The sequence below is a fragment of the Corythoichthys intestinalis genome, chromosome 21 (assembly GCF_030265065.1).
Source record: "Corythoichthys intestinalis isolate RoL2023-P3 chromosome 21, ASM3026506v1, whole genome shotgun sequence".
Classification (NCBI taxonomy): domain Eukaryota; kingdom Metazoa; phylum Chordata; class Actinopteri; order Syngnathiformes; family Syngnathidae; genus Corythoichthys; species Corythoichthys intestinalis.
The window spans coordinates 12062197-12089822 of record NC_080415.1 but is presented as its reverse complement, the minus strand read 5'-3'; the positions used below and the strand labels follow the sequence as shown (position 1 = coordinate 12089822).

The window sequence follows — 27626 nt, the reverse complement described above, 5'->3', positions numbered from 1 at the left end:
TCCTAGCATGCATTGCAGCAGTACAGATGTAAATGACAATCAAAATTCATGTTATGTGCTAATTTTTTCTTCAGTTACTGTTCCAGTTGTTTAATTAATTGCTAGTTATGGTATTTGGTAACACTTTATTTGACAGTGATACCACAAGACTGTCATTTGACAATCATAATTATGACATGACACTGCAATGAGCATTAATGAATGCTTATAACAGATGTCATTTGGTGTCATCCTGCAAATTATCTTACTTTTGAATAGATGTAAGATATCCGAGCTGGACATAAATGGAGTTAGTGACATAATTTGCTGGATGACACTTAATGACATCTGTTATAAGCATTTATTAATGCTCATTGCAGTGTCATGTCATAATTATGATTGTCTTTTGACAATCTTATGATGCCGGCTGCCAAATAAAGTGTTATCTATTAAGTCCCACCACAAAATCACCAAATAAGCCGCACTGGACCATAAACCACAGGATTCAAAACGAAGGAAAAAAGTAGCAGCTTATTGTCCAAAAATTACGGAATTTCGATCATTAATATTAAAATAGCATCCTTCATTTGTACATAAAAGTCAAGGAGACAGCACAATATTTTGGTAAAATATATACTTATTTATTTCTTCATACAAAGAAATATTATGAATGTTTAGTAATTGTCTAGAAACAGCCATTGAATTTTGCTCTTTGCATGGTGAGTAAAATTCACACACCAATAAAGATAAGTCTTTAGAGTCACTGTGTCACACATGTCAATGTAGTAAGACAAGATAGGTTGAATAAAACTCAACCATATAAAAACAATTCAGCTTCGAGCGCACGGTCACTTTTTAATCTCATGTTTCGCATGATTGCGGCGGTCCCAGTCGGACCTTCCCCTTCAAGAATCTCCAAAGTCTTTCAACACAGAGCATGACAACTGTAAATGCCTCTTTAAACATTGCATCAAGGAAACAAAATGTGAACTTGAACTTAAAAAAAAAAGAAACAACTAAACGGATAGTAACCAAAGGAAGAGGAATTTTAAGAGGCACAAAATCAGAGCGTTTTTGCTACAATCAGGCCTCACGTTCTTATACGTGATGTCTGCTCATGTACGATCAAACAAAGAGCACAAACAACCTAGCTCAATCTCCCTTCTTGCATATTAACAATTCAAGTAGGAACAAAACAAGCAGAAAATAAGGCGTTAGGATGAGCATTTGTACTGTAAATGTGATTTTTGTTTTGGGGGTTGGATAAAGTTGAATAGAAGTCATGACTGGTGAGATACATAAGTTTTTTTTTTTAAAGGCATATTGCATAGTTGGATGCTAAAGTTTAGCTTAGCCTCCACGATGCTCTATCCAATTTTCACTGACTGCACTCGGCCATCGTTAAAAAAAAAAAAAAAAAAAGGGTGGGACGGATTGAGATAAATTTGCCTTTTAGCGATACACCATTTGCATAACGTCAAAAACATTTGATGGACAACTCTTTTATGAGCGTAGGAGGGTTGGAAAAGTCCTGAAAATGCAAATGTTGGATTCAGTGCACGTTGAGGAGCAAATAGTCCAATTGATCTGAGTGCTGCTATTCAAGAAGTTAGTGTTAGCTGCTAGCTGTCATGAAGGAACATGTGATAGTCACAGTACTAGCAACAACAATAGTGTTATCAGTGATACTATTGTTAGTAGAGTTACAAGTGATACAATCATTAGATGTGATATTAATGGGTATTGCGCAATGCCAGCGAAAATAGAAGCTGTACTAGTGTTAGTTGCAATCAAGGGCGTAGGTTTGCATAGGACAGAACATGACAAACATTTCACAATGCTCAAATTGTCTCCACTAATTTTTAAGCAAGCTTATTTGCATGATATAATGACTTTAGTTATATAGGTAATTTATAATGTCTTGCCAAATGTTTTAAGGATAGAATTGACCCTACCGTAATTCAGTTATTTTCATTATGTTCAGACTTACATTCACATCTTTTGACTTGCTGAATATGCCAGTCCATTTTTTTCCCGAAAACGCACGTTTGATTGGCTGATGACTTGACACCCCCCACACCCCAACACACTGCCCTCACAAAAATACAACATGCCACCTCCTCCGTCCCCTTCGAATTTTTTCGACCAGCAGTACCAGCAGCCACTGTAAGTAATGTAAAAAGACAGCAATGTTGTGGAGGTGGGGAACACACTCCTAATTTTGCTACTAAAAGTCCGACCACAGATTTAGCATAACATTAAACTGTGTGAACTTGCTAACCTGCAATACTCAAGTAGGACGCTGCTTGGAGAGACTTGTCCTCCTGTATGTGTTTCCTACTGTTAATGTAAATTAGACTCACTAATCTTTTATTTTTGTTGATCTCTAGGAAGTTTTTTTCAATTATATTTAATTTCTTTATTTAGACAGACAATGTTGAGTGGTCTTAAGACAAATGTTTATGTTTTGCATTCCTGGATAGTTTAGAGATAATTAACAAGTGTATGTTGATATAATTTATGTTCAAATATTGTAATTTAAATTTGCTAATAAAATCCATACATTTATTCTGGAAGTTTTCAAAATGTTTCTTTAGTAGTTTTTGAAAACTAAGATCTGAACTGATTGGTTTATCACCCGAACCAATAAACATGAAAGTCAAAATAGATTTATTTTGCATTGATAATTTAGCCTATCAATTAATTAGGTTCATATTCATGAGAAATGTAGCCCTGACCCCCAATCTGTTTGGTCTTATTAATGTCCCGTCCCCAGCAAAAAGTGGACATGTAGGTTATGCTGTTATACCATCCCTACCATTGTTGAGACCAAACCAACGCCCTTGGTTGCAATACTAGCAACTGTAACAATAGTAACAGTTAGGGATGTCCCGATCCGATCATATGATCAGAAATCGGGCAAGCGCGCCATTTTTCAGAAGATCTGAATCCCGTGAAAGGGATCGGGTTTTTAATTTAAATAATATATTTGTTTTTCTGCTTCATGCTCATGCCGCCTCACATCCCTCCTGCGAGCTAAGCAGTGCAACCAAACTGTTTTTTTTCCTGGTCATTACAGTTAACGATAATTTGATGATTAACAACTTTGTAGCTTTGATCTAGCGAGAGAAGGCTGGGTAGGTCTACCATCAAAGGCACAAATGCGTCAATCATCGTTCAGTTTGTTACAAACCAGTTTGTCGCAACTCATTCAAGTGAGAGGCTGTCCTCGGCAGCGTGAGCGTCAAAGCGTGAGTGAATTTGAGTGGACTCACTCAATGAAGCATTTAATAAAGACAAGCATTTTGTGTTGGTGCACCTGAAGAAAAAAGTATGTGTGTAGCTTTGGCAATATACCGTGTATCGCTATATTAATTTCTTCTAATATCATTTGGGCCTAATTTATGAATTTATTATACATTTTAAGGGCTAAAAAGCAACAGAATAATCCAGAAACACAATGGCATTGACAAAAGTTACAAAAATATATATGTTTTATACTCTGCAACACTCCGGGAAACAGTGGAAAAGGAAGTACTGTAAAACGTACAGTACTGTGACATGTTTGGAACTTTTGTTCCAAAAACAAAAACAAAAACAATACATATTATTTTTCGGTATCGGATCGGGACTCTCAAAAAAAGAAAATCTCATAATTGGGTGACTCAGATTCAGACAGGTGCAAAATTATGTGATCGGGACATCCTTAGTAACAGTACTAATAAAACTTGTGCCACTGGGAATATCAATGCTAGTAGCGGTACTAACAACAGTAACCATGGTAATGATAACTTTCTTAGTGATTCTAATATTGAAGGAACGTGAGCACAACGAATCCCTAATCTGGTGCTTTTTACTCGGAGCTCTGTGTTAAATCCAACAATATTCCTGGTTAGCTAAACGCTTGCCAAACAGACACAAGGAATGTTCGTTTAATAACAAAAAACAAACAAACATGTGAGCCGGATATTATGAACAAATATGGTTAGGCAGCTTAGTGAATTAATTGCTTAGAAATAAAAATAAATTATTATAAAATAGATTTCTGTACATTTTACATATATATAGCAATATCTCCACATTTTGCCTTTCAATTATCTGTGATTTGACAACAACAACAACAATAATAATAGTAATAATAATAATAAAAAATACAGATGAAGTCTTTTTCACTCCCTCCCATCAATCCCAGCCAAAGTTGTGTGCCGTCATCTGGTAGAACTTCATGTTAAACGGCCGGTAGAAGTCTCTGAGGCGGCGCACCACTTCGGGACGAATGTCAGGGTGGGTGCGCCCTTTGGTTTTGCCCAGACAGTGGGGCTTGCTGCTGCCCTCGGCCTTCTTAAGGCACGGGAACCCCTTGGTCTGGTTGAAGTAGAAGTGTTTATCAGTGATGATTCGCTTGAGGCCCAGGAAGTCCTGCACACGGCCCAGCTCACCGGCCGGGTCGCTGATTAGCCGCTCGCCACTCACGAACAGGATCTGCTCCATGGGGAAGTACTGCAACCAGTTGTCCAGGTGCTTGGCGTAGATGCCAATCTGGATGGCACTCCATGACGTGTCGATGAGACCCGTCGTCATGTTCTTGAAGGTGAGACTCTCAAAGGACGGAATGTCAGGCTTCTTAGATAACGTCTGCGTGTAGTCTGAAATGGCCCGGGTGACAGGGTCCCGCACCACCACGATCAGCTTGGTATCCCGCGACATGGCCGAGATGCGGGCGGGCGCTTCTTTGGTCACGAAGTAGCTGGGGGTCTTCTCCATGGTGATCTGGCCTTCCAAGGTCTTTGGCATCAGATCCCTGCCAGGACAAAAGATAGGATTTAAGCCATATCGTAGCATTTCATTAAGTAGATGGACTGCATTTGCGATCAATGACTTACTTAGCCTATTAGGAGAGTCAAAAAGCAATTAGTTGTTGCGTTAAACCGATTAGCTTCCAGCATTAGCAAGAGCACTCGCATGCAAGACGACTTTGAAAAGACTGATTGGGGAATTCAATAAATTACCCTGAACATAAAGAAATTTTGCTAACGGAGTAGTCTGGGGGGACTTTTACTGTTACCTCTACCTGGCATTATTGTTGCTGCTTAGTGGAAGTCTGTGCTTGAATCGAGTAACATCATTTGAAAGGCAGACATTTCACATACAGAAGGAAAATTAAAAAACTAACAAAACAATAGTAAAAAGAGAAACTGAAGACCTTCAGGGTTGATCCCTCTGAAATGAAAAATCAAGTTAATCTGCATTAAGTCACAGACACTTGCAAAAGTCGATATCTCAGAAATGATTAACTTACAAGGACAATGTCCCAGACTGCCTGCATCTTTTTTTCATTTTATATGAAAACAACTGAACATTACAGGCGGTATAATATTTTTTTGTGTTAATTTGAAATACTTTTTTACTCAATTCATGCTCCACCAATGCCCTGATGGGTACACAGAGCCCTGACATTTTAACTGAGACTGCCCCAAATAGCCCTGTTTTGAGTGAACACGCGCCTGTGCACGTCCATACACGTTCTAAGCGGAAGCAGTACTGTTTCACCAAGCCTCCGCCTGGTCTTCGCTTGGAAAAAACACAATTCATACCCACTTAAGACTTGTAATGTACAGTACACGACAGAGGTGTGCAAAATTTCCAATTCTTAGATTATTCGCAATTCGGCCGTGGAAGATTCGAGAATTATTCACAAACATCCAAATTCCGTTTATTGAAATATGCCAAGAAAAGCGGAAATAAAACATAGTAAACATCATGCTCAACTCATGGCACTAGATAAAATATCAATAATACCTGACTGCAGCCGACAGACACTATAAATTATGCCCACATAATGCCACGGTAGATATCACATGTATATTGAACAAGATGCGAAATGACAGACTCGCCGGCGTAAGTAAACAGCATCTTAAAGCAGTAGACTTCTCTGGAAGACTGTTGTAGCAAACCTTCCAAGTGAACCTAATTAACTTTTTATCTAAAATAATCCTAAATTGGCAAAATCTTGACGTGAATCTATCTTTATATGATGAAATAGTTTTCAAACTTTCACATTTCCAAAGTAGACAGAAGTGAAATTATGGAATAATGGGAGCAATTTTAACAAATTTAATGTTTGATTCATAACATTTAATTAATTGAATGTAGTTTAACGCTTTTGATACAGAATGAGGACTTGAGTATTTTATTTACTGTTTTGAACTGTTAACTTGATACTGAACTAGTAATTTATTTAAGCCTCAGAGGATTTTTGTCCAATTTATGTAACTAATGTACGAAACATTAAAAGCAGCTAATAGCTAGGGTGTGGTGGGGTGCATCAATAATCGATTTATAATCGAATCGTAGCCTCTGAATCGTAATTGTAATCGAATCGTCAGGTGCCCCAAGATTCCCACCTCTAGTAAACAATCACGTTTGCCGTTTTTACTTTTCTGGTTCTGATTTGATAGGCCAAATGGTCTTTGCTTTATGTTCGTGCTCGTACAAGCATGCGCACCATGCACAAGCCTAAATTTAAGCCGTTTCACACTAGCGGGAGCCCGGCATAACAGGGTGCACGGCAACCCATTTATTGTGTAGTTCTCGGGACTTCTTGACAAAAGTGAGCAGCAGCTGCCGTTTTGGACTGAGCAGGAATTGAGTGAATTTTTGCGGCGGGGCGGGACCTAAAATAGAAGCCTGTTCTATTTTTACAGCACTACCGTGCTGACATCAACAACACATCCAATAGCTGAGGGCCCGGCATACTGACATCATTGCTATCAGGCTGTTTTGGTGGACGGATACACGCAAATCACAGCCGATGAAAACTTGATGAATGCACTTTTTTTAAGTTTCGTGAGCTCTGGGACACTCGGTAAATGACTCGCACACATCTCCTTGCTAAGCTAAATGATATTTTATTTGTTTTTGAAAAAAAAGCTATTCACCTTCCCGTCAAAATTAGTATAACTCTTTACACGGCTATGAGAATGCCCCCTACAACTCAATCTTCTCTCTCGAGTTCAGCGAAATTCCACTAACTTAGAATTGATCAATATTTTAGAGATATGCAGTAATAGCACACTTCGGTTTTACCAACAACATATTTTGTTCTTGATTTGGCTGGAATCTGGTGAGTGGGTGCTCAGCTCTCAAGTGTGAAAAAAAATCGAAATTATTTGAAAACTACAATAACAACCAGAAAACTGCTATCTAGAAATATTTTTTTTGGGGGGGGTTGCGTATTATGGGTGTGTTTTGGAAACTCTTGAGTTGAAAATGTAAAATGAAAAGTTTAATCTGACTCAATGGTGCAGAATTTGGGTTAGCGATTATGCTGATCCAAGCGGAGCGAATCCCTCAAAGCCTTTGCGGTCGCAGAAGCGTCAAACAAGAGGACGCTTGAATAGTGAAACAGTAAAAAAAAGTGCCAAATTCCACAAGAAGAGGCCCCCTGCCAATAAAAAAATCTTCACCTCTGACTTTTCTGTGTTGCCAGAAAAGCGGAGAAAAGAGAGCGGGCGGACTTTAGCTCTTAGGGAAAACAATGCCCATTCTCCTCCCTTGTGATTTATGAGCTGATGCTCTTAAAAGATGCTGTCAGCGAGCTCTTGTGTTGCTTTTACCGCCCTTTGAAAGCAGGCCTATTGTTCATTGCGGCGAAAAGGTCTGAGGCACGCACAAGAGGCGCTTATCGAAGGCCCGTAGAAACCTTTCAAGGGGCATGCTTCGAGTGGAACACCCGAAAACATCCCGTTGCTGAGAACGTTACACTGGAGAGAAACCAATAACGCCTTTGGTATTGGGAGTGCTCTTGAAGGAAAAAAAGTAAAATGTTGTAAAAGATAAAAGCATGATCCCTTGTCACATGACGCCATCACCCTGCACTTCCTACGCTGCCACCCACCAAGTCCCGACTGAGATAAACAGACGGGAAGTGGGTTATTTCTGTCTGGTGTGTACATCTTCCTCCTGTCGCGTTTGATTGGACGATAATGGACCACCGCAGGCTGTCTTGTGTTTGATACAAAAGGTTGTCGCTTGGGTTTGGATGCTGAATGCATTTGAATGTCAAATCATGGAGGTTTTGTTGTATTTGAATGCACGCAAATACGCATTGTGTTTGGGTAGCCTTAAAAAGGCAAGATGATACTTTTTTGTTTTTTAATGATGCAGCACTTGAATTCAAATTAACCTGACGACCGCTCATGCCCGGAGGCCACTTTGACACTTGAGTAGGATCAAAAAGCATCGACTATGACAAATGATTACTATTTTACATTCTTGCTTTAAATTACTGCGGTACCTTTACTTAGTGTGCATCTTTACAAACGTTATGTTGAGGTTACTACATGTTATTACAGGAAAATATTGTCTCTTGTTAAAAGAGAAATTTCAAGTTACGGGAGGCAAAAATACTATACAATACTGTAAAAGATACGCATATACTTCCTGCTTTCTGCTTTTAAGTGTTGCGTCATAAGATTCTGCCGCCCGATTGGATTGGTCATAATATTTCCCATTATGCTCTCCTGTTCTCGGACTGGCCTATTGATGATGACGTTTCAATTTGGGTGTCGCAGTATGATGACGTGTACAGGCGCGATGGTGTTATTATTCATTTGGTGGGTTGACGTCTGAGACAAGGGAGCACAAGAATCCTCTCATTTTTGTCTCACAAATAGTTTATGACCACGGACGGTTCATTTCAGTAGTAGCACCTTAGAGCATAGCTCTCCTCGCGTTTTTGTGTCACAAAGAGTGACAGAGTGGCCAGAGATCCCCAACCACTGAGCCAAGGACCGGTACCAGTCTTTGGCGCATTTGTTACCAGGCCGCAGAGAAAACAAATAGTTTGTTAACGACCACAATCTGGCCTCTGCCTCTTGACTAATCAGAGAAGAGATTTGTGTACGTCACCCTCTATTTGTTGGCCGCCATTACTGGGGTGTTTGCACACCTATAGCAGCCAAGCATCAGAAAATGTAAACAGTAACGCTAGCTGCTGTTGGCTGTGTGCTGCAGGCGGTGACGTCTTTGGACAGCTTTTTGACGGGGAAAAGGCCACCCTCCTGAGCTAGAAGAGGAGGCTAACCAAATCCACACAGCATAACCTGCTAATCTGCTATAAAATAGCAAACGAAGCAACAAAAGCGAATGCACTGAGAGCATCATACTTCATGGCGAACCGTATTGCGCCGCTGCTAAAAAATGCACCTAATGTTCATTTTTATCCCCTCGTTTTATTTTATATTTACTGTAATTTTCTTCCACATATTGCCAGTCCATGAAAAAAAGGCCTACATCACACCGGTCCGTGGTGCATAAAACGTTGGGGACCACTGACGTAAGAGATAGGCACCATCAATCTTGTGAAAGAGGACGTTGCCTCTCTCGAAGGATATTTTTTCTTTTTCTTTAAAATTAGTTCTAATATCAACTTCATTACAGGTATTAACGGTTAGGGACCGTAATTTTCACATTATGAGGCACACCTGACTATAAGCCGCCTCCCACCAAATTTGGCACGAAAACGGCATTTGTTCATAGACAAGCCGCACTGGACTATAAGCCGCAGCTGTCCTCACTGTATTATGGGATATTTACACCAAAAGATATTAACCGGTAACACCTTAAAGACCAGATGAACCAGCATGAAGCTTTTAACAGATTGGCTGCATTACTTCAAGAAGCTTCATTTGGCCATCACTGCTCCCTTGGGGGAGACAATCAACCTTCGCTGCCACCAGCTATCAACACTATTGTTGTCCAACATGCCTTCTAGCATGCATTGCAGCGCTACAGACGTAAATGACAATCAAAATTTGTGTTCTTTCTTCAGTTACTGTTCCAGTTGTTTTATTAATTGCTATTTATAGTATTTGGCAACACTTTATTTGACAGTGGCGCCATAAGACTGTCATTAGACAACCATAATTATGACATGACACCGTCATGAGCATTAATGAATGCTTATAACAGATGTCATTTGGTGTTGTCGGGCAAATTATTAAAGTAAAAGATCCAAGCTGGACATAAATGAAGTTAGTGACATAATTTGCCGGATGACACCTAATGACATCTGTCATAAGCATTCAGTAATGCCCATGATAGTGTCATCTCATAATTATTACGGTCATATGACAGTATTATCATGCCGCTGTCAAATAAAGTGTTACCTATTAACCCAAATAAATCAACAAATAAACCGCTACTTTTTCCCTTCATTCTGAATCTTGCGGCTTATAGTCCGAAAATTACGGTATATGTTATGATTCAAATGTGTTTTGCCATCATTCTATTCCGGTGTTACCCCAAATATAAAATTTAATGTTGCGTGTGGTTAGTCCTTGGAGTGGATGATGACATTTACATGTAAAAGATAGTTTCTATTTACGAAATTTTCGGGGTTACGAAACTACTTCCAGAACCAATTCATTATGTAAGGAAAGGTACCACTGTACTAGTTTTTTGATCTTGCAGGCATTCCCCATAGAGTATTTCAAACAGGTAAAAGTTTGTTTTATGAAAGAGAACTATCCGTTGAACAACTGGTGTGCAATTATGTAAGCTCAAATCCGAATCATTTCATTGTGAGTTTAATTTTATAGCTGATGTTAATTGGCAGGCTACTTTTTATATAATTACTGTATAGAATCTGAAGATCCTGCACCTGAATTCATCAAATTTAAAAAGACGACCACTCAAGGGGAAACAGCCTTGCGCCCACAACCACCATTAACACTCGAGTGGGATCCAAAAGCCACTGGAGCACCACTCCACATTCATTCCCGCCTCCATTGATCCTTGAGATTTCCCGGCAGGCTCCATAGGTCCGACGGCAAAGTGACATCTCTCAAGAGGGGAAGGAGGAAACGAGCGCTGAAAGGCTCCCTTTCTTCTCAAGAGCCTCTCATCCTCATCCAGATAATTCACATTAACATCAAGTGGGAGAGACAAAGATCTTTTTTTTTTTGTTAAAGGATCCAATAAGTATGTTAAATGGCACGCGATTGTTCACACATCAGACATGTTGCACATGTACTCAAGTTTAAAAGGAGACGCTTGCTGTGCTTTTCCAGTAGATGCAGGCGTTCATTTGACGAAGCTGTATTGTGTGCATTCATCATCAGAACGCTGCCGCTGAGATCTTCTGCTGTATATTTTATAAAGTGGCACTTAAGCACAAACAGAAGCTAGACGTCGTGAAATAAAAGTCTGCGCCGACATGGAGTTTAACCACGGAGTGCGGCATCGCTCGTAAATCCAATGCGCAAGAGACATCGCAGGGATTCGTGCCTGTTGCATAGCTTCAAATGTCAACTCCCTTGTGAATTGCATTTGAATCAAAATGCTATAGAAGAGGGACGTATAATGATTGAATTGACAGCATTCAAATGTTGGAGATATAAGGATGACTAACCTGACTGAATGCTTACGCTTTGATGGCCTTACCGTGTCAAAGCTTTTCTCAGCTGTTGGAAAATGTCACATATCTCGCACAGTTAAAGTCGTGTATGACTGAAGCGATATCACACACCTCCAGACAAGCGCAACATAACTTAAGTGTGTTGTCTTTTAGGTCTCTTCAATTAAGAGCGATAAAAGCCAACTGAAAAATAAAAAGTCCATAAACAAATTTTACTAGAGTCTGGCAAAAGCCCATGACAAGCTTTTCAAAATACGAGCTGTCGCTTGGTCGATTTTATTGAATTGAGATAAAACCAACCCGTGCACTTAACCCCAACCGCAAGATGGCTACAGCAAACTGGACAACATTTGACAGCAATGAATTGCTTTCCGTGCAGTGTTTCTGGTTGATAAATGTAGCTTCAAAATGGTTGCACTGTGTCAGAGCAGCCTGGGAACACGCTGACCCTCCGCTCCAACCCGAACCCGAGCCGACCCCGTCCGCTGCAACCCGTGCCATCCATCATTAGGCTGCTGTACGAGCAACTAACTACCGAAAGAAAGAGGCGTTTGGAATCCACACCGTGTTTTGGAGGTGACATCAAAAAGTAGTGAAGTCGTAAATAGAGAGCACACATGATTGTGGTTGGGGTTGCGGTCTCCTTTTGACAAGCTCAAATGATTCAATTCCATAAGTAGTCATCATGTGTCCTCCTTAAAGCAGAAGGCGGGAAGGATCTGTAGTTTGTAATTGCGGAGACACAGAATTATCAAGCGCTAAGACTGTGGCAAGTGAGCGACACAGCACTACTTGAAATATAGGAGCAGTCACTTGCTCTTGAACAATGCGCATTAGACACCCAAACTGGAGTGGTCGCAAGTAAGACAGGAAGGGTAAGAGACAACCATTCAGACTCACATTGATGCCGGAACTGAACCTACGCTGCCTACCCCACAGAAAATAAAGTACAGTGGTACCTCGACATATGAACGGCTCGACATACGATCCTTTCGACATCCGACGTAAAATTAGACTTGTCATTTATCTCGACGTATGACGACATACTCGAAATACGACAATTTACGACAGCGTCACATTTTCATATTTTCCCGCAAGATGGCAGCACGGCAGGTTTTCTTGTCAGAGAAATCAACATGGGTCCCAAGAAGGTTAGTGCAGGTAGCAAAAAAAGGAAAAAGGTGACACATGCCATTGAAATTAAGATGGAAATGACTGAAAAATATGAGCGTGTGCGCGTCCGCGTCAGTTAACTGGCTCGACAATACAGCTGGAAGAGGTCTACGATCTTGACAGTCCTCCTCCAACCTAAGTTCGCCAGTTTTTATAAGTTAAGGTGACAATTATTATTATGGTAATATTGGCAAGGAAGTCGGAAGCTTCTTCAGGTTTTGAATTATTTATTTCAGAACTCGTGCAACATAACACGCCAAAAACAACAGAACATGAAAGAGAAAGTAAAAAGTTCCCACTCTTCTGCAACTCTCGTCAGTCACACTGTGTGTTCAGGAACAGCATGCAAGACACAACCGCCACATTAGAACCCGGCTCGTTACATTATTATTTTTATATTATTATTATCCCGATTTGTATTGATGATTTTTTTCTTTTGCTATGTGTAATTGCTATTTGTGATTATATCTGCAGGATTTATGTAGGTTTTTGGGCTGTGGAACGAATTAATCAAACTATAATGTATTCTTATGGGGAAATCCCGCTCGACATACGACCATTTAGACTTACCGGTATAAATAGACATGTGCCGATTACCGGTTTCAAGGTATATTGTGGTATTAAAAAGGTTTCAAAAAATTTTCCGTCATACCGTCCCTAAGGTATTAGCTATTTTTTCTGTCCCAAAAATGCATGGAGAAATCCCTCGCTTGTAGCTGTAAGGCTCAAGCCTCCCCCACCAACTGCTGCTGAGTATCAGTGAGTCAGCTGTGCTACACGATGGCTCGAGGAGATGAAACTACTGAACTTTTGCCCCCATCGAAGAAAACCATATCGCCGGTACGCAGGGGCGGACTGGGACTAAAAAGCAGCCCTGGACTTTGACTCAGCCCAGCCCACAAGAATCGCTTTACGAAAGGAAACACAGAACCCCTAGGGGGGTCCGGGAGCATGTCCCCCCGGGAGAATTTTTTTTTTTTTTTTTTTTTTTTTACATTTTATTGTAAAATGCATCAATTTCGTGCACTTTCAGAGAAAAATTAAGAAAATGTGTCTAGACTGTGACTGTCTGACTTGGGGCGCTCAAAATACTGCAAGTCTGAACTGGAGTTGGATTCATTTTCTGTACTAGCTCTATGATCAACCTGAATAAACAAATTAAAGAATTTATTTTTCAAAGCAAGTTTTAGGTATCCAATTGATTATAATATATCTCTATATATCTCTGTCTATAAAATGACTTCATTGTTTATGCCATAATTCAGTGGTCTCCAAACTATTCCACATAGGGCTGCAGCGGGCACAGGATTTCATTGTATTTCATTCTAACAAAACAAGACAACACCTCTGCACCGATCTGGTGTCTTACAAGTGTAATCAGTTGATTGCAGTCAGGTGCTGCTTGTTTTAGCAGAAACGTCATTGGTTAAACTGTCGGTACTCGATCGGTTGAAACAAAAACCAGGCCCCACAGCGGCCATTGAGGACCGGTTTGGAGACCCCTGCCATACAAATAATCAATTTCAATGAAAATACAATAAACATTTCAAGACAAATCCTGTATACATAACCTTCATTGGAAAGTATTAACCAGACAACAAAACGATATATAAATGATTAAAAATATATTGTATATCATATCAGTTTAACTACCTAAACTTTAAAGTAAAACTATTCATTTTATTAATATTTTGTTATATTTCTTCTGAATTAATATTGCTATGCTGCGTGTGCATACATTGTTTTACGGCTAAAATATTTTTTCTTAAGAGTGGGATAGTAGGACTAGCATACTGTAACTTGACACGATTGCAAATGGGTACATCGATTAGCTGGCACTAACCCTTTAATTGTCATTTATTTCATTTAAAATGTAGCTACCTGGTGGATAACAATTGCCAGTATACCGAGCAAGTAACCCTCTTCATCCCAATTTACTTGCCCTGCGCTTGTCTGGGGAACTTCCACCAGCTTACTTCCCTCTTCTTTTCTCTCTCCCTGCACCGGCTGCACGTCAGAGCGGCTGCCGCTCCTTCTCACCATTGCCGGGAGCTGGGCTGTTGTTATCCGACGTGGCCGTTGCAGCCAGACTACTGCTGCTCGCGAAAATATTTGTCGACTTATGACATTTTAATGCTTCACTCTCCAGTTTAATTTTTTTCTCCCAAACCTTCTCCGCGCCATCCTGCTCTTTTCTGTTTTTTGCCACCACCATCCATATTGTGCATTAACGCTCGTCGCTATTTTGCTTCCACAAGGAAGGAACCAATGAAGGCTACTCTGTGCTTTCTTCGTTCCTAGTCTATCAGATTGGCAGTCAACAGCCAGGCGCATTGCTGCCACCTGTCGGATTGGATGTGAACTGTAGATAATCAGAGGATAGAGGGGATAAAAACAGTGATGTATAATGAATGACGGCCGCCGGCCGTCCAGGGCACCGGCCGTTCTGTGATCCTCCAGAACCCACAGATTACCAGTCCGCCCCTGCCGGTACGGGAATACTTCTGCTACAGAAAAGTTACAGACGGCCGTGGCTTAGAGGAGGAGGGCCAACCGACATGTAAAACATGTTTGTGGAGGGTGGCTGCCGAGGAGGACATACCTCCAATATGATTTCGTATTTATACAAAATTAAAGGTTAGTAAACACTGTCATAAACGTTTCCCACCAGCTACGAGAGTCAACTTCAGCGTGTTTAGTGTCTAGCGGTGGTGTTTTTTTCCTCTCTGGCAACTTCTCAACTCTGTGTTGAGAAAGACTGTGTGTATAATGTAAACATAATACAAGTCATACTCAGGTGCTATTTATGGAAAATAATTCAATTAATTTTGTTCTGATGGTAAAAATATTGAACTGTGGCTTTAGGCTTAACAAATTCCATTTCTTTCGACTGAATTTTTAAAAAAAGAAAATATTTAGAATATTTCAGTAATTGTTTTGATATTTTTTAAATTTAACTTAACATTATACTTATTTTCCAATTTAATGATATGTTTTGAAAAATAAAAATTCTGTTTAATAGAAAAAGTTTTTTTTACTCAAAGTAACACATTTTAGAGCTATAATTACAATGCTGTGAACAAATTCATTCGTATGTGGCGGTACCACTGTACTGACAACCTAAAGGCTTGAGTGTAGCACCTATGTGTAAAAGAGGTGTTAAGTCCGCCTGTTGCTGTCAAGACTAGGGGTGTGACAATATATTGAAAAGACAATATATGATGCTGCTTTGTGACCCAAAAGGTTATCGATATGTGCCCACCAAGAATTGATATATCGTTTTAAAAAGGTGTCACTAATTAAAAAAAAAAAAAGAAGAAGAAGAACCAACAGGTTGCTTCCATGATCTTCTATGAGAATAGTGTCTTCATTAGCTCACTGGCTGCCATTGACGGCGCTAGACATCCAGTTCATTTTGATTGGATTGGACGTCGAGCGCCGTCAATGGCGCTGAAATCAGAGCATTCACAACCAGTCTTGTGGGTATTAACAGGTCACTTATAGTTCATTTTAGGGCATTTAAAGGTTACTTACGGTTGATATTGAGTCACTTCCTATTCATTTGGGGACATTCTTGAGTCACCTCCTTCGCAGTAACCCAAAATCAAAAGGTTGTAACCTATAAATACCGCAAAATCAACAGGAAGTGCCCCGTAAATACCTCAACAGAAAAGGAAGTCACTGAAAATCAAAACGAGATGATGTGAAATGCCCCAAAATGAACTCATTGCCTAGAATTGTCTGTTTGAAGTCGGAGGGATGGCAGCAAATGAACGAACGTTCATCCGTTGCCATCCTTCCCACTTCAAATGGATTGGACGTCTACTAGTGATATACTCATTCACAGCAGAAGGATGAACATAGGTTGTTTTTCTGTTGATTAGTTTTGTGAAATATCCCAGAATGATTTCCTGAATTGTTGTATCGCCATACCGTGGGATCATCATTATCGTGAGCCTTGTATCACAAATCCTATCGTGATGTACCCAGAGGTTACCACCCCTATGTCAGACAAATATTTTATACTTCAAGCCAAATTGTGGCAAAATCGCCATCTTATTATTTGACTTCTGGATGCAGTGTCAACGTATAAATTTTGCAGTGTCACTGCATGAAAAAAAATCCTGACTGTCAGCTAGGGAAGGTTTAGCGAGGCGATAGCTATCGGTGGATGCGACAAAACCGGTGAGTCGTGCAGAGGGGCTGCAGGTGAAGAGTCAGTGTGTTGCGTGTGCGCGTTTCCTGACAGTTGACATGCACCATGAGACACGCGACGCCTTGATCTCGCTGCAGTGAAGATGAATAAAAGATGAAAAAGCACATGGCACCTACCCCTTATACCACACACAAGCACACACAAGCACAGGAAGTGTGTCGGGGGTGGGGGTGGGGGGGGGGGGGGTAGAAGCTTCTTTGTTTTGCACCAACTGTAACTGTCAGTAAAGACAGGTGACCAAAAATTGTTTTTTCAGTCGACTTTTAGGTGCTTTTTTTCCATCATAGTTTTTATCCTGTGCAATGTGATAACTACTGTGCATGTTTTCAAACGTGTGAAATGATTTAGCATAAAAAAAACATCAAGCAGACAGTGTTGTTTTCGTCAACAATGACAACAACGAAAATATTTCGTCGACGAGCAACTTTTTCATGACGATGACGAGCTAAAAATGTGGCTCGGAAGACTACAACGTAACGAGACGGTGACGAGATGAAAATGCGGGACATTTTCATATTGTACGTGGAGTAAGCTAGCTTGCATCGTGAGATATGCTGCGCCTTTCCCTCCCCACCGGAGTTTAGAATGTGTCTCAAGTTAGGCTGCACTCCATCTTGCTTGTTTGTAAATACACTGAGATTTGTTTTCTTATCTTTGCAAGAAAGAATATGCAATGCTGCTAGCTTGAGCCTTTAAAGGTCGGTGCTGAGTGATCATCTGACGCGAAATGTAATCCTAGGGTTAGCATAGCATTCGCGTTAGCATTAGCTTCAGAATTGCAAGCCGTCCTGTTGAAACACTGGCCAGCCTAAAGCAATGCCACTTGGCTTTTCTGGTCAGTAAGTCTAACGGATGGCAAACAGACATTTTTTTTCTTTTTCAATACCGTTTTTGACTTCTAGATAAGTTTTAATTGAAAATAAAGTACTGCTTTCCTTGCTGAGTGTGTATTATCATCATAAACTTGGCATTGTCGTTGTAGACACAACAATATTTTTGTTGGAAACTTTTATTTTTGGACTAAAACTTTGAATTTTACAGACGAAAACATTTTGAGTAACACTAAAATTAGACAAAACTTGTATGAGATTTTGTCGCCTAAAACTACACTAAGACAAAGAAATTTGAAATGACTAAAATATGCCTAAGACTGAAGGCCAAATTATACCGGACCAGTGTGCGGTACGGATCTGCCAAGATATTGTGGCAGAGCCAATTCGTTTCCATTCTATCACATTGTTATAATTACATCGGGTGCATATGCGCTACGGATTGACTGCTGACCATCTCAGACGTGCCGGAGCATGCCAGATGGTTTGAGCTATTTTCTATTTTTGCTGGAGATGCATCAGTCAAAATGGGTGAAGCAGTCAACAGGCCAGGTGCTTATTCACAGTTTAAACACCAGCGAACATGGACAATGAACGATACATTATGAAAGTGGAAAGTAACATGTCCCAGAAATAAACACAAAAATACCTCCTGTTTTTCCCATCCTATTTATTACTTATAAATCCAATCTAGCAGGCGGTCGCCTGACCCATGCAGTATAACGACGTTCAACAGTCACTTCAGATTTTCCACTTGTGGAAACAGTTTCCGATACCGTTTCAGGTTCCGTTTGTGCATTGGTTGAATTAGACACAATTACAGCAGGATTGTTTGGGTTTGACACATCCAGTAAGCTAGAGATTTCTGGTATTTTTGGCATATCCGGTAAGCTAGACATTTCTGGTATAATTACACTGCTAGCATCATCACAATCAAAAAACAGTTCTGGAGTAGTGTTTGGTGTTCCCAGGAATTGATCTACATGGTGATGCCAAACACCATCAGCTGTCTGAACTGTGTAGGAAACAGGCCCAGTTTCAGAAATGATGGTGGCAGGGGCCGACTTTTCCTTACTCTGATAACTCCGGGCCATAACAGAGTCACCAGGTGCAAAAACTCGGTTCTTGGAATGCAGGTCTCTGTACTTGACCACTTTTTGTTATGTACTTCCTTAATCTAAGTACATGTCAGGCTGAGACTTGAATGGAACAACACTTCTTTATTCAGCGTGCTTCTCAGCATATGTGCCACCGACACATCACAGAGATTCCTTTTATACAGTAATACCACACCCACAGGAAGTCCACACTATGGCAACAGCAGTGTGACATATATATGGCGGAAAACACTCAGGTGACTTAGAGACCCCAGATTTTGCCAACTTTCAAAATTGTCCGATATGCATGTGTGCTACATCAAAAGAAAAATTTTGAACAGGACGGCATTTAAAAAAAAAAAAAAAAATTGTTTTTTTAAACAGCAAAACCCTATCTGGAGGTGAGAGCACGCGAGAACAGAATTACAGACGCCATGACTTTAACGAGATATTATCACGTACTTACTTTGTTTCGATCCAAAAACTCCATGTAGCATGTATCACTGAGTGTCAAGACACATATGTGAATGGCTAGAGCTGGATTTTTTGGGGATTGTATGGGTGAAACATGGTAATATAACAAGGGTCGCGATGCAGAAATCGCAGACATCAAGGAGGGGTCGAGATGTTCTTTTTCATAAATTTACCCTTTTAAACGTTTTTTCAACTTTTTTTGTTTGAATCAATTATTTATCAGCTAACATATTGGAGAAAATGCGACAGTAACAAAGCAAATACAATTAAGCGATAGTAATGAGGTAGATATCCGCGACTTTTTTTTTACAGACGCCATTTTTTTCATTGTGACATAATTTGTTTAAAAGTTTAAAATATGTGAGTGAATATTTTTTTTAAGTCTTTTTTTTTTTTTTTTTAAACGAAATATGAGACATCAGTTAATGATTCTAAGCTAAAAACGACAGACATTTTGAATGATAAATATAATTAATTACCTTCGTTTTATGGCTGGGTTGAAACAAAAGCGGTTGTGCGATGTCTGTAAGCGGGGTTTTCAGACAAAACAGACAAATTAAAAATAGTCGGGGGCTTAATGCGCCATGAATCTGCTATGGCAGCATATAGACATATTGTTCAATCAAACACAACAGTTGTTTTAGCTTAAATTACAGCAGTTTCTTTTAAAGAGAAGTGCAAGAGCAGAAACTGCTTTTTCAGTCTTGTATGTGTTTTCCGCCATATGTTACAGAAAGTCACAAAGTTTGAAAAGGAATCTGCATGGAACGACATAGTAGAAGCTATTAGGATGGACAATGAGTTATACAAGTTATGTAATTTAAAACAGTACCGGTAATTAAATAGTAGAGAACTGTTGCAGATGTGGTCGGGGTGTCACAAACCCATATAACGCAAAAAAAAAAATTGGGAAAAAAATTGTTCGGTCAAATAAAGTCCACCTCTCTCTCTGCTTCTTAGTTGAGTACAGCTTCTGTGTGTTTGTCGTTTTTAATACCACATTATTGTGCGCGATCACGCTAGAGCTCACGACAGGGATAGAGCTGCTGGACAGCAGTTGTGCGCAGCCGGAATGTTTTGTCCTATTTTTGACGTACTGCGGAGCACGCAGTCAACACGGAGCTTGGTGGATCCGTACCGCAGACGTGTCTGGTATAATTTGGCCTTAAGTACTTTCGTTCATAAGACTAAGACAAAAATTAAAAGTGCTTCCAAATACAACACTGCAAGCAGAAACAGTTTTGTAGTTTTTGGGATGCAAATCTTAAACTAAAAACAAATCTCAGTCTATGATTATGTGACCACGCCAATCCAGAAGGTCGGTGTCCCATCAGTTAATGCTACCTGGTTAGCGTGATGCCAAGTGGTCTATTTAGACCCTAAAAAGGCGACCAGTCGGTTCAAATACAGGTGAGGAGCTGCCGCTAGTGCTCACCTAGGTGTTTTGACATAAAGTGTGTGGACAGTGGTGAGCAACTCAGGGCTTCTAATGAGCTCTGTGCTTTTACTGCCAGGCTAATGGAAACCTCAGGAGACCCATCATATGTGTCTCCCGGAGGCGGTCGCCCTTCTCCTGCAGCCTAATGGCCACCTCTGGGACTTAATACCTGGGACGACAAGTGTGACTTTACAGGTTGGCTGTCATCACTTTCACTTTCTTCACCTTATCTTCTTTGAAGAAGGAGACCAATCATTGTTGATGCTCGGTAATAATGATTCATTTGCATGTTATTAACATTGGTGCTACGTCTGGAAAAAGCAACAATATAATGCGTGTGTTTATTTGGTAAGTGACTGTTTAGTAGGGAGCTCTGTTTAGTGGGGAGCTCTGTTTGGAGGAAGGGGGTGCACGCTGGCATTTAAATTGTCGTCTCGTTAAAAATGAGACTAATTTGCTAGGAACACACTGGGAGGGATTGTATTTTTATTGTGGATTTGTGTTAACACAAACACTAGTGTGTGCGTGGAGCGGCCACATTGTCCCGATCAGTGTGGGCTACGGGGCTTGAGGGGGGTCCCCCGTTTTCACAATTAACCACTTGTAATGGCAGCTTAGGCAGCAGGAAGGGAGGGAGGCCCATCAAGCTGACCAAAGAGAGGTTTAGGGGGCACACTTCTGGTCAGCGAGGCCCGCAGGGAGCGTCACTCCACATTGGATGGGTCAAGCGTGACGCACACACTGGAGGACTGTGAATGAGTGGGTCCACATACAGAAGGAAAAGGTGTGTGTGTGTGTGTGTGTGTGTGTATGTGCGGGGTTTCTGTGGGGAGAAGGGTAACCTGTGGAACAATTCAACATCATTTGGGGACTAAAATTGGCTGAATCGTTCGGCTGAGTCGAGGTCCTACTGTGAGCGACTCCGAACATTGTGGAATTGGGAAAGTTGTCATGATGAGATTGATCAGGCGGTTAAAGAACTTCCAAAAAGGAAATGCCAATTACTTAAGTGTGTGTGTGTGTGTGTGTGTGTAGCAGAAGTGGGTCGTAACGCGTTACATTTACACGAGTAACTTTTTAAGAAAGATGTACTTCTAAGAGTTCCATTTCATACTTTTTACTTTTACTTCAGTGGGTTAGGGAAGAAACATTACGCTTACTCCGCTACTTTGGGCTGCAGTAGCTCTTTATTCTAAATATTAGATTTTACTTTAGTTTGCAGACAGTGGCGCTACTTGTAATGACACGACTCCATTTATCAATCAGACGTAACAATACAGACACATTACTAGTGCTGCAACTATTAATCAATTAACTCGAGTAATTCGATTAAAAAAAGATTCAAATCATTTTGTTGCTTCGAGTATTCGTTTTAATTAAAGTGGCATTGTAATGGTTTGTTTTGAAAGTGTTTGCATTTAGTTTTATTGATTTGGGTGGATACACTGCCTTCTAGTGACAACAGTGAATGTGACATAACTCATTTAACATGGCTGAATCCAGCTACTCCCTGTTAAGACTGACATGTTTTTTTTAATGCAAGCGTAATTTAGTTCATAGGTATTATAGCCATTTTTTGTGGGAATATTTGTTTGAACCATTTGTTAAGAGCATTGTTTAAAAAAAAAAAAAAAAAAAAAAACCATTTTATAGCATTTATGCGGACTTTTGCTAAGTAAGTTAGTCAATATTTCGTTTGCTGCACTTTGATGCTTATTCATTTATTTTTTTTATACAGATTTAGGCTCGATTCATTCGATTGATTAATTGACTACTAAAATAATCGATAGCTGCAGCCCAACACATGACCACACACAAGCTTGCAGTCAAAAGTCCTACGAGCACGCCGGCCTGTTCAATCACGTGGTTGTTTTAAAGCGTCGTAAAAAAATATTTGACATGGAGCGCTGGTGTCAACATTACTTGAAAGCGTCAATTTCTCTCTCCCAAGTCTCTCTCCCAGTTTTTATTTGGTACCGATAGACCAAGGAAAACCGGAGACATGATTGCTTTAATTTCATGGTAGGGGATAGGCTCCGCCTCCGCGACCCTCGTGAGGAATAAGCGGCATGGAAGATGAATGAATGAATGAATGAAATATGTTTTTGCCACTAGAGGTCACTCATGATCTTAAGACAAGTTGTTTCATTTCTGTAGATTTTTCTGTTTGGAATTCAATGATTTGTGTCTTTTTTTTGGGGGGGGGGGGGTCATGTTATAATACAGCATAATAATAACAGTTCATATAGATGACATGCTGAGAAAAAAAATACTATTGTTGCTAAACAAATCTGACATTGTAAGCAGTTATTCATTACTGGAATATTCTTTTCACCGAATACTTTTTTACTTATACTTGAGTACATTTTTTGGATGACTACTTTTACCTTTACTTGAGTTATATCATTTTGATGAAGTCGCGCTACTGTTTCTTGAGTAAGGTTTTTTGGCTGCAATAACCACCTCTAGTGGATAGGCAGTGTGGAATTATGACTGTATTCTATGAAAATTAAAATGTTTTTTTTTTATCTAGTATTATTTCAACCTTAAGAATACAACATCCGTTGCATTTTAGGGTAAGATTTCGGTCCATTACAACTAGACATGTGTGAATTACCAGTTTCAAGGTATACCGTGGTATTAAAATATTTCCGTGGCTTAGAGGAGGACGGCCAACCGGCATTTAAAATATGTTTGCGGAGGGTGGCTGCTAAGGAGGCAAAACCTCCAATATGATTTCGCATTTATACAAGATTAAAGGTTAGTAAACATTGTAATGAACGTTTCCTACCAGCTACATGAGTTAACTCCAGTGTGTTTAGTGTGTCTAGCAATGGTAAAACGTGTATTTTTTTTCACTCTGGCAACAGTGTGTGTTGAGAAAGAGTGTGTGTATAATGTAAACATGATACGAGTCATACACACATGCTTTTTATGGAAAATAATTCAATTATTTTTGTTCTGATGGTATTAATGTCTAGCTGTGGCTGTGGCTGTGGGTTTATGCCCAGCTAAAGGACAGCATTTATTTTAATGTTATTTAGAATATTTTATTTTTAAATTTATGTTAACATTATACTTATGTTCAATTTGCTAATATGTTTTGAAAAATAAAAATCCTGTTCAATGGAAAAAAAGTTTTTTTTTTTTTTTTTTTTGGGGGGGGGGGGAACCTGTTACCTAAAAGTAACGCATTTTAGAGCTGTAATTGCAATTTTAGAGTGATATTTGATATAAAATACATTTGGATCCACTGCATGATGGTGGCTTTGATAGGTAAAACCAGAAATTGTGTGTGTAGGTGTAATTTATGGCACAGTATAGCTATCTATGATGGCTCTGTTGCAGTATCAAACACTACGTACTGTGGTCAGATAGTCAACAGATGTCACTGTGACCCTGCACGCTCTCCAATCCGCTTGAGAAGTCCATAGCCACAGTGTTCTGAGAAGGTTCCGGACTAACGACGATGTACACCTCCATGTTGGCAAAACGGCACCACAGGAGGAAGCATGACGTTTTGATGCTTTTGAAAAACGCTGCACATGTCAACAAAAGAAGCAGGCGGCCTCCTTTTTGGGAGGGTACGGGAAAGGAAGGAAGGTCACGGGCAACAGACAGTGGATGGGGGTCACCTGCCAGGAAACTAAAGTGCACCCTGCCGAGGATGAATAAAAGAGCGAGCAGCCATCCAGGACTGTCCCGGATGCATCACGGGGTGACGGCAAAAAAAGGGGGGTGTGCTTTGTGTTTTTGAGACAAAAACTTCCCAGCAAGTTTGAAACCACAAGAGTATCAACATTTCTTTAACCCTTTAAATTACTTCATTTCTTATTGGTTTTCTCTCAATATTCTTTAAATGGAATAAATCTATTCATATGTTGATAACAATGTGGTCAAAGTATTAGGAAGTACCTCTGTATGAGTTGAATATTATTCAACTACTCAGAGTACATGTTCATCTGTAAGAAGATGAAAATATTGAATATCCTACAAATGAAGAACCCTTAGACTTTTACTGAACTCCCTCCAATTTTGGTTATTACTTATAATTATCCTTGACGGCACAGAGCTAAGTTTCCCAGCTAAAACTCTTACAAATAATATTACTACAACTACCTATTATAATGTTTAGCTTATATTTATTTCTTGCTTATCAAGAGACTAAACTTAATCAAGGGTTGTGTTCATGGGGTGGGGCAGTATGGTCTTCGCTAATGTGCTAATGCTAGTGGGCACACAGTCCATGCCCGCCAACAGGTGCAAAGAGAAAAGGGAAACTGGTAGAACAAATGCAGCCTGGTTTGCATTCAGTTGATCAAGCTTTCTTTTGTATGCAAGGGAAGGCCTTTGCGCATGACCTCCTTGACTAGGGAGTGGCGGATATTTACAGGAAAACACGTATGACTGTTTTCTCTTGTTCGTGCACAAATAAAACGGACTAAGTGAAAAGGAAATTCTAGCGCCACCTATGGCGATTGAGATGACAGAATTCAAAGATTACTATGCATTGTTTTTTTGTTTGTTTGCTTATATTGACAAAAGACAATATATTTTCATGGGTTTGCTATAGCTATTTCAGCTCACTTTGACAAGAAGTTGGGTACACCAACAACCAGCCAATAACGACTCATACAGAAAACTATTCAATGAAACTATCATGTATATTTTAGAAGTTTAACAAATACATTTGCACTGGATGAAAGTGTTAACTAGAAAGAAAGGCCGCAGCTGGGACTCAAACCTTGAATTTCAGAGTTGTGAGGCAGACATTTTAACAACTAAGGCTTTGTGTGATAAAGTATCAGTTATAATAAATTTGTTATACATTGTATTGAGCTACTTCACAACACACAGCAGCAACAGCCCATTCACTGAATTAATATATCAATATTAGTTAACGGCAATTAAAAGACTAATTGAATGTGGATTATTTTTCCTTTTTTTGTTAATGTGGTGGAAACTAAATTTAAAAACGACAAAAAATGGAAATGCAAGTGATGCTTAACATATTAATACAATTTATAATGGGAAGTGTTCGAGTCAGATTTAGATGTTTTTTAAAACCTACATCTGATCAATTCACTTGATCAAAGAGTTAGTTTAAAAAAAATTTCCTCAACATTGACCAAAAGGAAATCTGTCAAGTTAAACAATAAAGGATTAATAGAAAAAAAGGAGCATTCATAAAGTCCCCCCAAAATTGGGACATTAACCAGGTAAGGGTGTAAATAATTAGTTATGAAAACTAGAATAATGTCAATTTAGGATTCCCATTCCATCTCCACCCAAAATTGAAAAAATATGTGGCCTAAAATCAACCCATTATTTTTGTGTTAAACGGAATAAACGTGCCAATTTTTGCTTAAATGTGTTCTTCTCAAAGAAACCTGTGCCAAACCGACGCTTTCTCGTTTAATCCAAAACAACACTTAAAAGAAACAGAAATTCATGCAAGTGTTGAGTGAAAAAGAAAGCCACAGGAGCTGCAGTGTTGCACCGCGTCCAACAGAGATCAGTGCACACTGCACAAAAATGCATTACGTGTGCATGTATTACTGTACAAAGTCATTTTTCCCTCTGAATTAAAAGGGCAATAACTTTGAGTTAAACAGTAAAATAATTATACTACTAATAATGAAATAACTAACGCGTTGTCAGCAAAGTGTAGCTTATGATAAGTAATATGAAACTTGCATTTTTTTTGCAGCAAAATTGAAGAAGTGTAATCCAAGTGGTGTCAAAGTGTTTCTATTTTTATTAAGCAAAAACGAAGTTGACGTTAAAATAGCATTAAGAGAAAGTAAATAGCATATAAACAAATACTTTAAAATAATTTGTGTTAATTCACTTAAGTTGAATGGTAAAGCAACATCCAGAAACATTATAAAGTATACATTTTTTTTTGCAAATAAACAGTGGGGAAAAAAATGTGCAATAGTGTAAAATGAGTCATTTATATGATGTGGGTTTCTCACCTGTACCACTCCAAGCCGTTGTCGTAGTTGCGGTCGAAGAAGTGCGGCTCTGCCCCAACGGCTCTGATGTCGGGGTGCACCCGTAAGAACTCAAGCAGCGCCCGGGTGCCTCCCTTTTTCACTCCGATGATGATAGCCTGCGGCAGCTTCTTGCTCCCGGCGCCGTTGGAGAAACTCGACAAGGCGCTGGGCTCCGATGCCCGGAGCTCCGGTGCCCGGGACTCAGACTCGTCGCTGAGCAGCAAGTCCCGGGACGCGGCTCCGTGGGCGGCCGCCGGCTCCTCGTAGTAGTCCATGTCCTCCCATCGCAGCCTGGAGAGCAGGTCGGAGCGCTCGGTTCTCTCGACCAGCGCCGACGGAGCCCTGTCCCGTTCTCGGTATCGGTCCCGGGGTGAGTCGAGCACCACTCCCGTGGAGCAGGGACCCACACAGGAGTAGACCAGAAAGATCCAGATAAAGAGCATGATGCTGAGAAGGAGCGTCTTCTTTTTGACGGCGCCGGGGAAGCGGCAAGACGGGCTAGGACGCGACGCACTATATTCCATAAGCCTCCCCGGTCACAGGCATGTCCCAACGGGGCATGTCGCCTCCGTCACTCCCGTAATCCTCCCCGAAGAACCGCGCTCATGGCTCACCTGAAAACGACTCAAACCCAGCGAATACAGTGTCAAACAAATGATTTACATCGATAAATCCGACAGCGGGGGCTCATTGGGAGAGTTGACAGGCATCTCTTAAACTCTTAAGTATTTTTTTATAATGAAAAGTTGGAGGCTGGGGTCTTCCCTGTTCCACACGCAGGTTCACCTCTCCTATCACAGTGCTTGGACTTAGTGCACAGAGCTTTATAAGGGAGCGGGGGAATGATTGGCAGTCAAGGTGGCCAATCGCGACCCTCGTGCGAACTGAACTTGTTGATAAAAGCGAGCCAATGAGTGGAGAAGAGGCGTGGCCGCAATCGTGGTATCCTCAAGTACGGGGGGAGAAAAACTTTGAAAACTATTTGTAGACGGATTTCTTTA

At 40.2% G+C, this 27626-nt stretch overlaps 1 protein-coding gene across 1 annotated transcript; it reads right to left on the bottom strand.

The window, feature by feature from the left end:
• Positions 1 to 609: 609 nt before the first annotated feature.
• hs3st3b1b (heparan sulfate (glucosamine) 3-O-sulfotransferase 3B1b) lies at positions 610 to 27436 on the bottom strand. The gene is made up of 2 exons (XM_057826816.1): positions 26605 to 27436; positions 610 to 4780 (listed from the first exon to the last, which is right to left on the bottom strand). Exons 1-2 carry the CDS (start codon positions 27147 to 27149, stop codon positions 4162 to 4164), a joined length of 1164 nt encoding a protein of 387 aa, XP_057682799.1. The 5' UTR covers positions 27150 to 27436; the 3' UTR covers positions 610 to 4161.
• Between the last annotated feature and the right edge of the window lie 190 nt (positions 27437 to 27626).

What these genes read in the sequence shown, in the direction of transcription:
- hs3st3b1b (XM_057826816.1), bottom strand. Translation starts at nt 27,149, where the DNA reads ATGGAATATAGTGCGTCGCGTCCTAGCCCGTCTTGCCGCTTCCCCGGC. An exon ending in AACGGCTTGGAGTGGTACAG is followed by an intron (nt 4,781 to 26,604) that starts GTGAGAAACCCA and finishes TTGTCCTGGCAG; the next exon opens with GGATCTGATGCCAAAGACCT.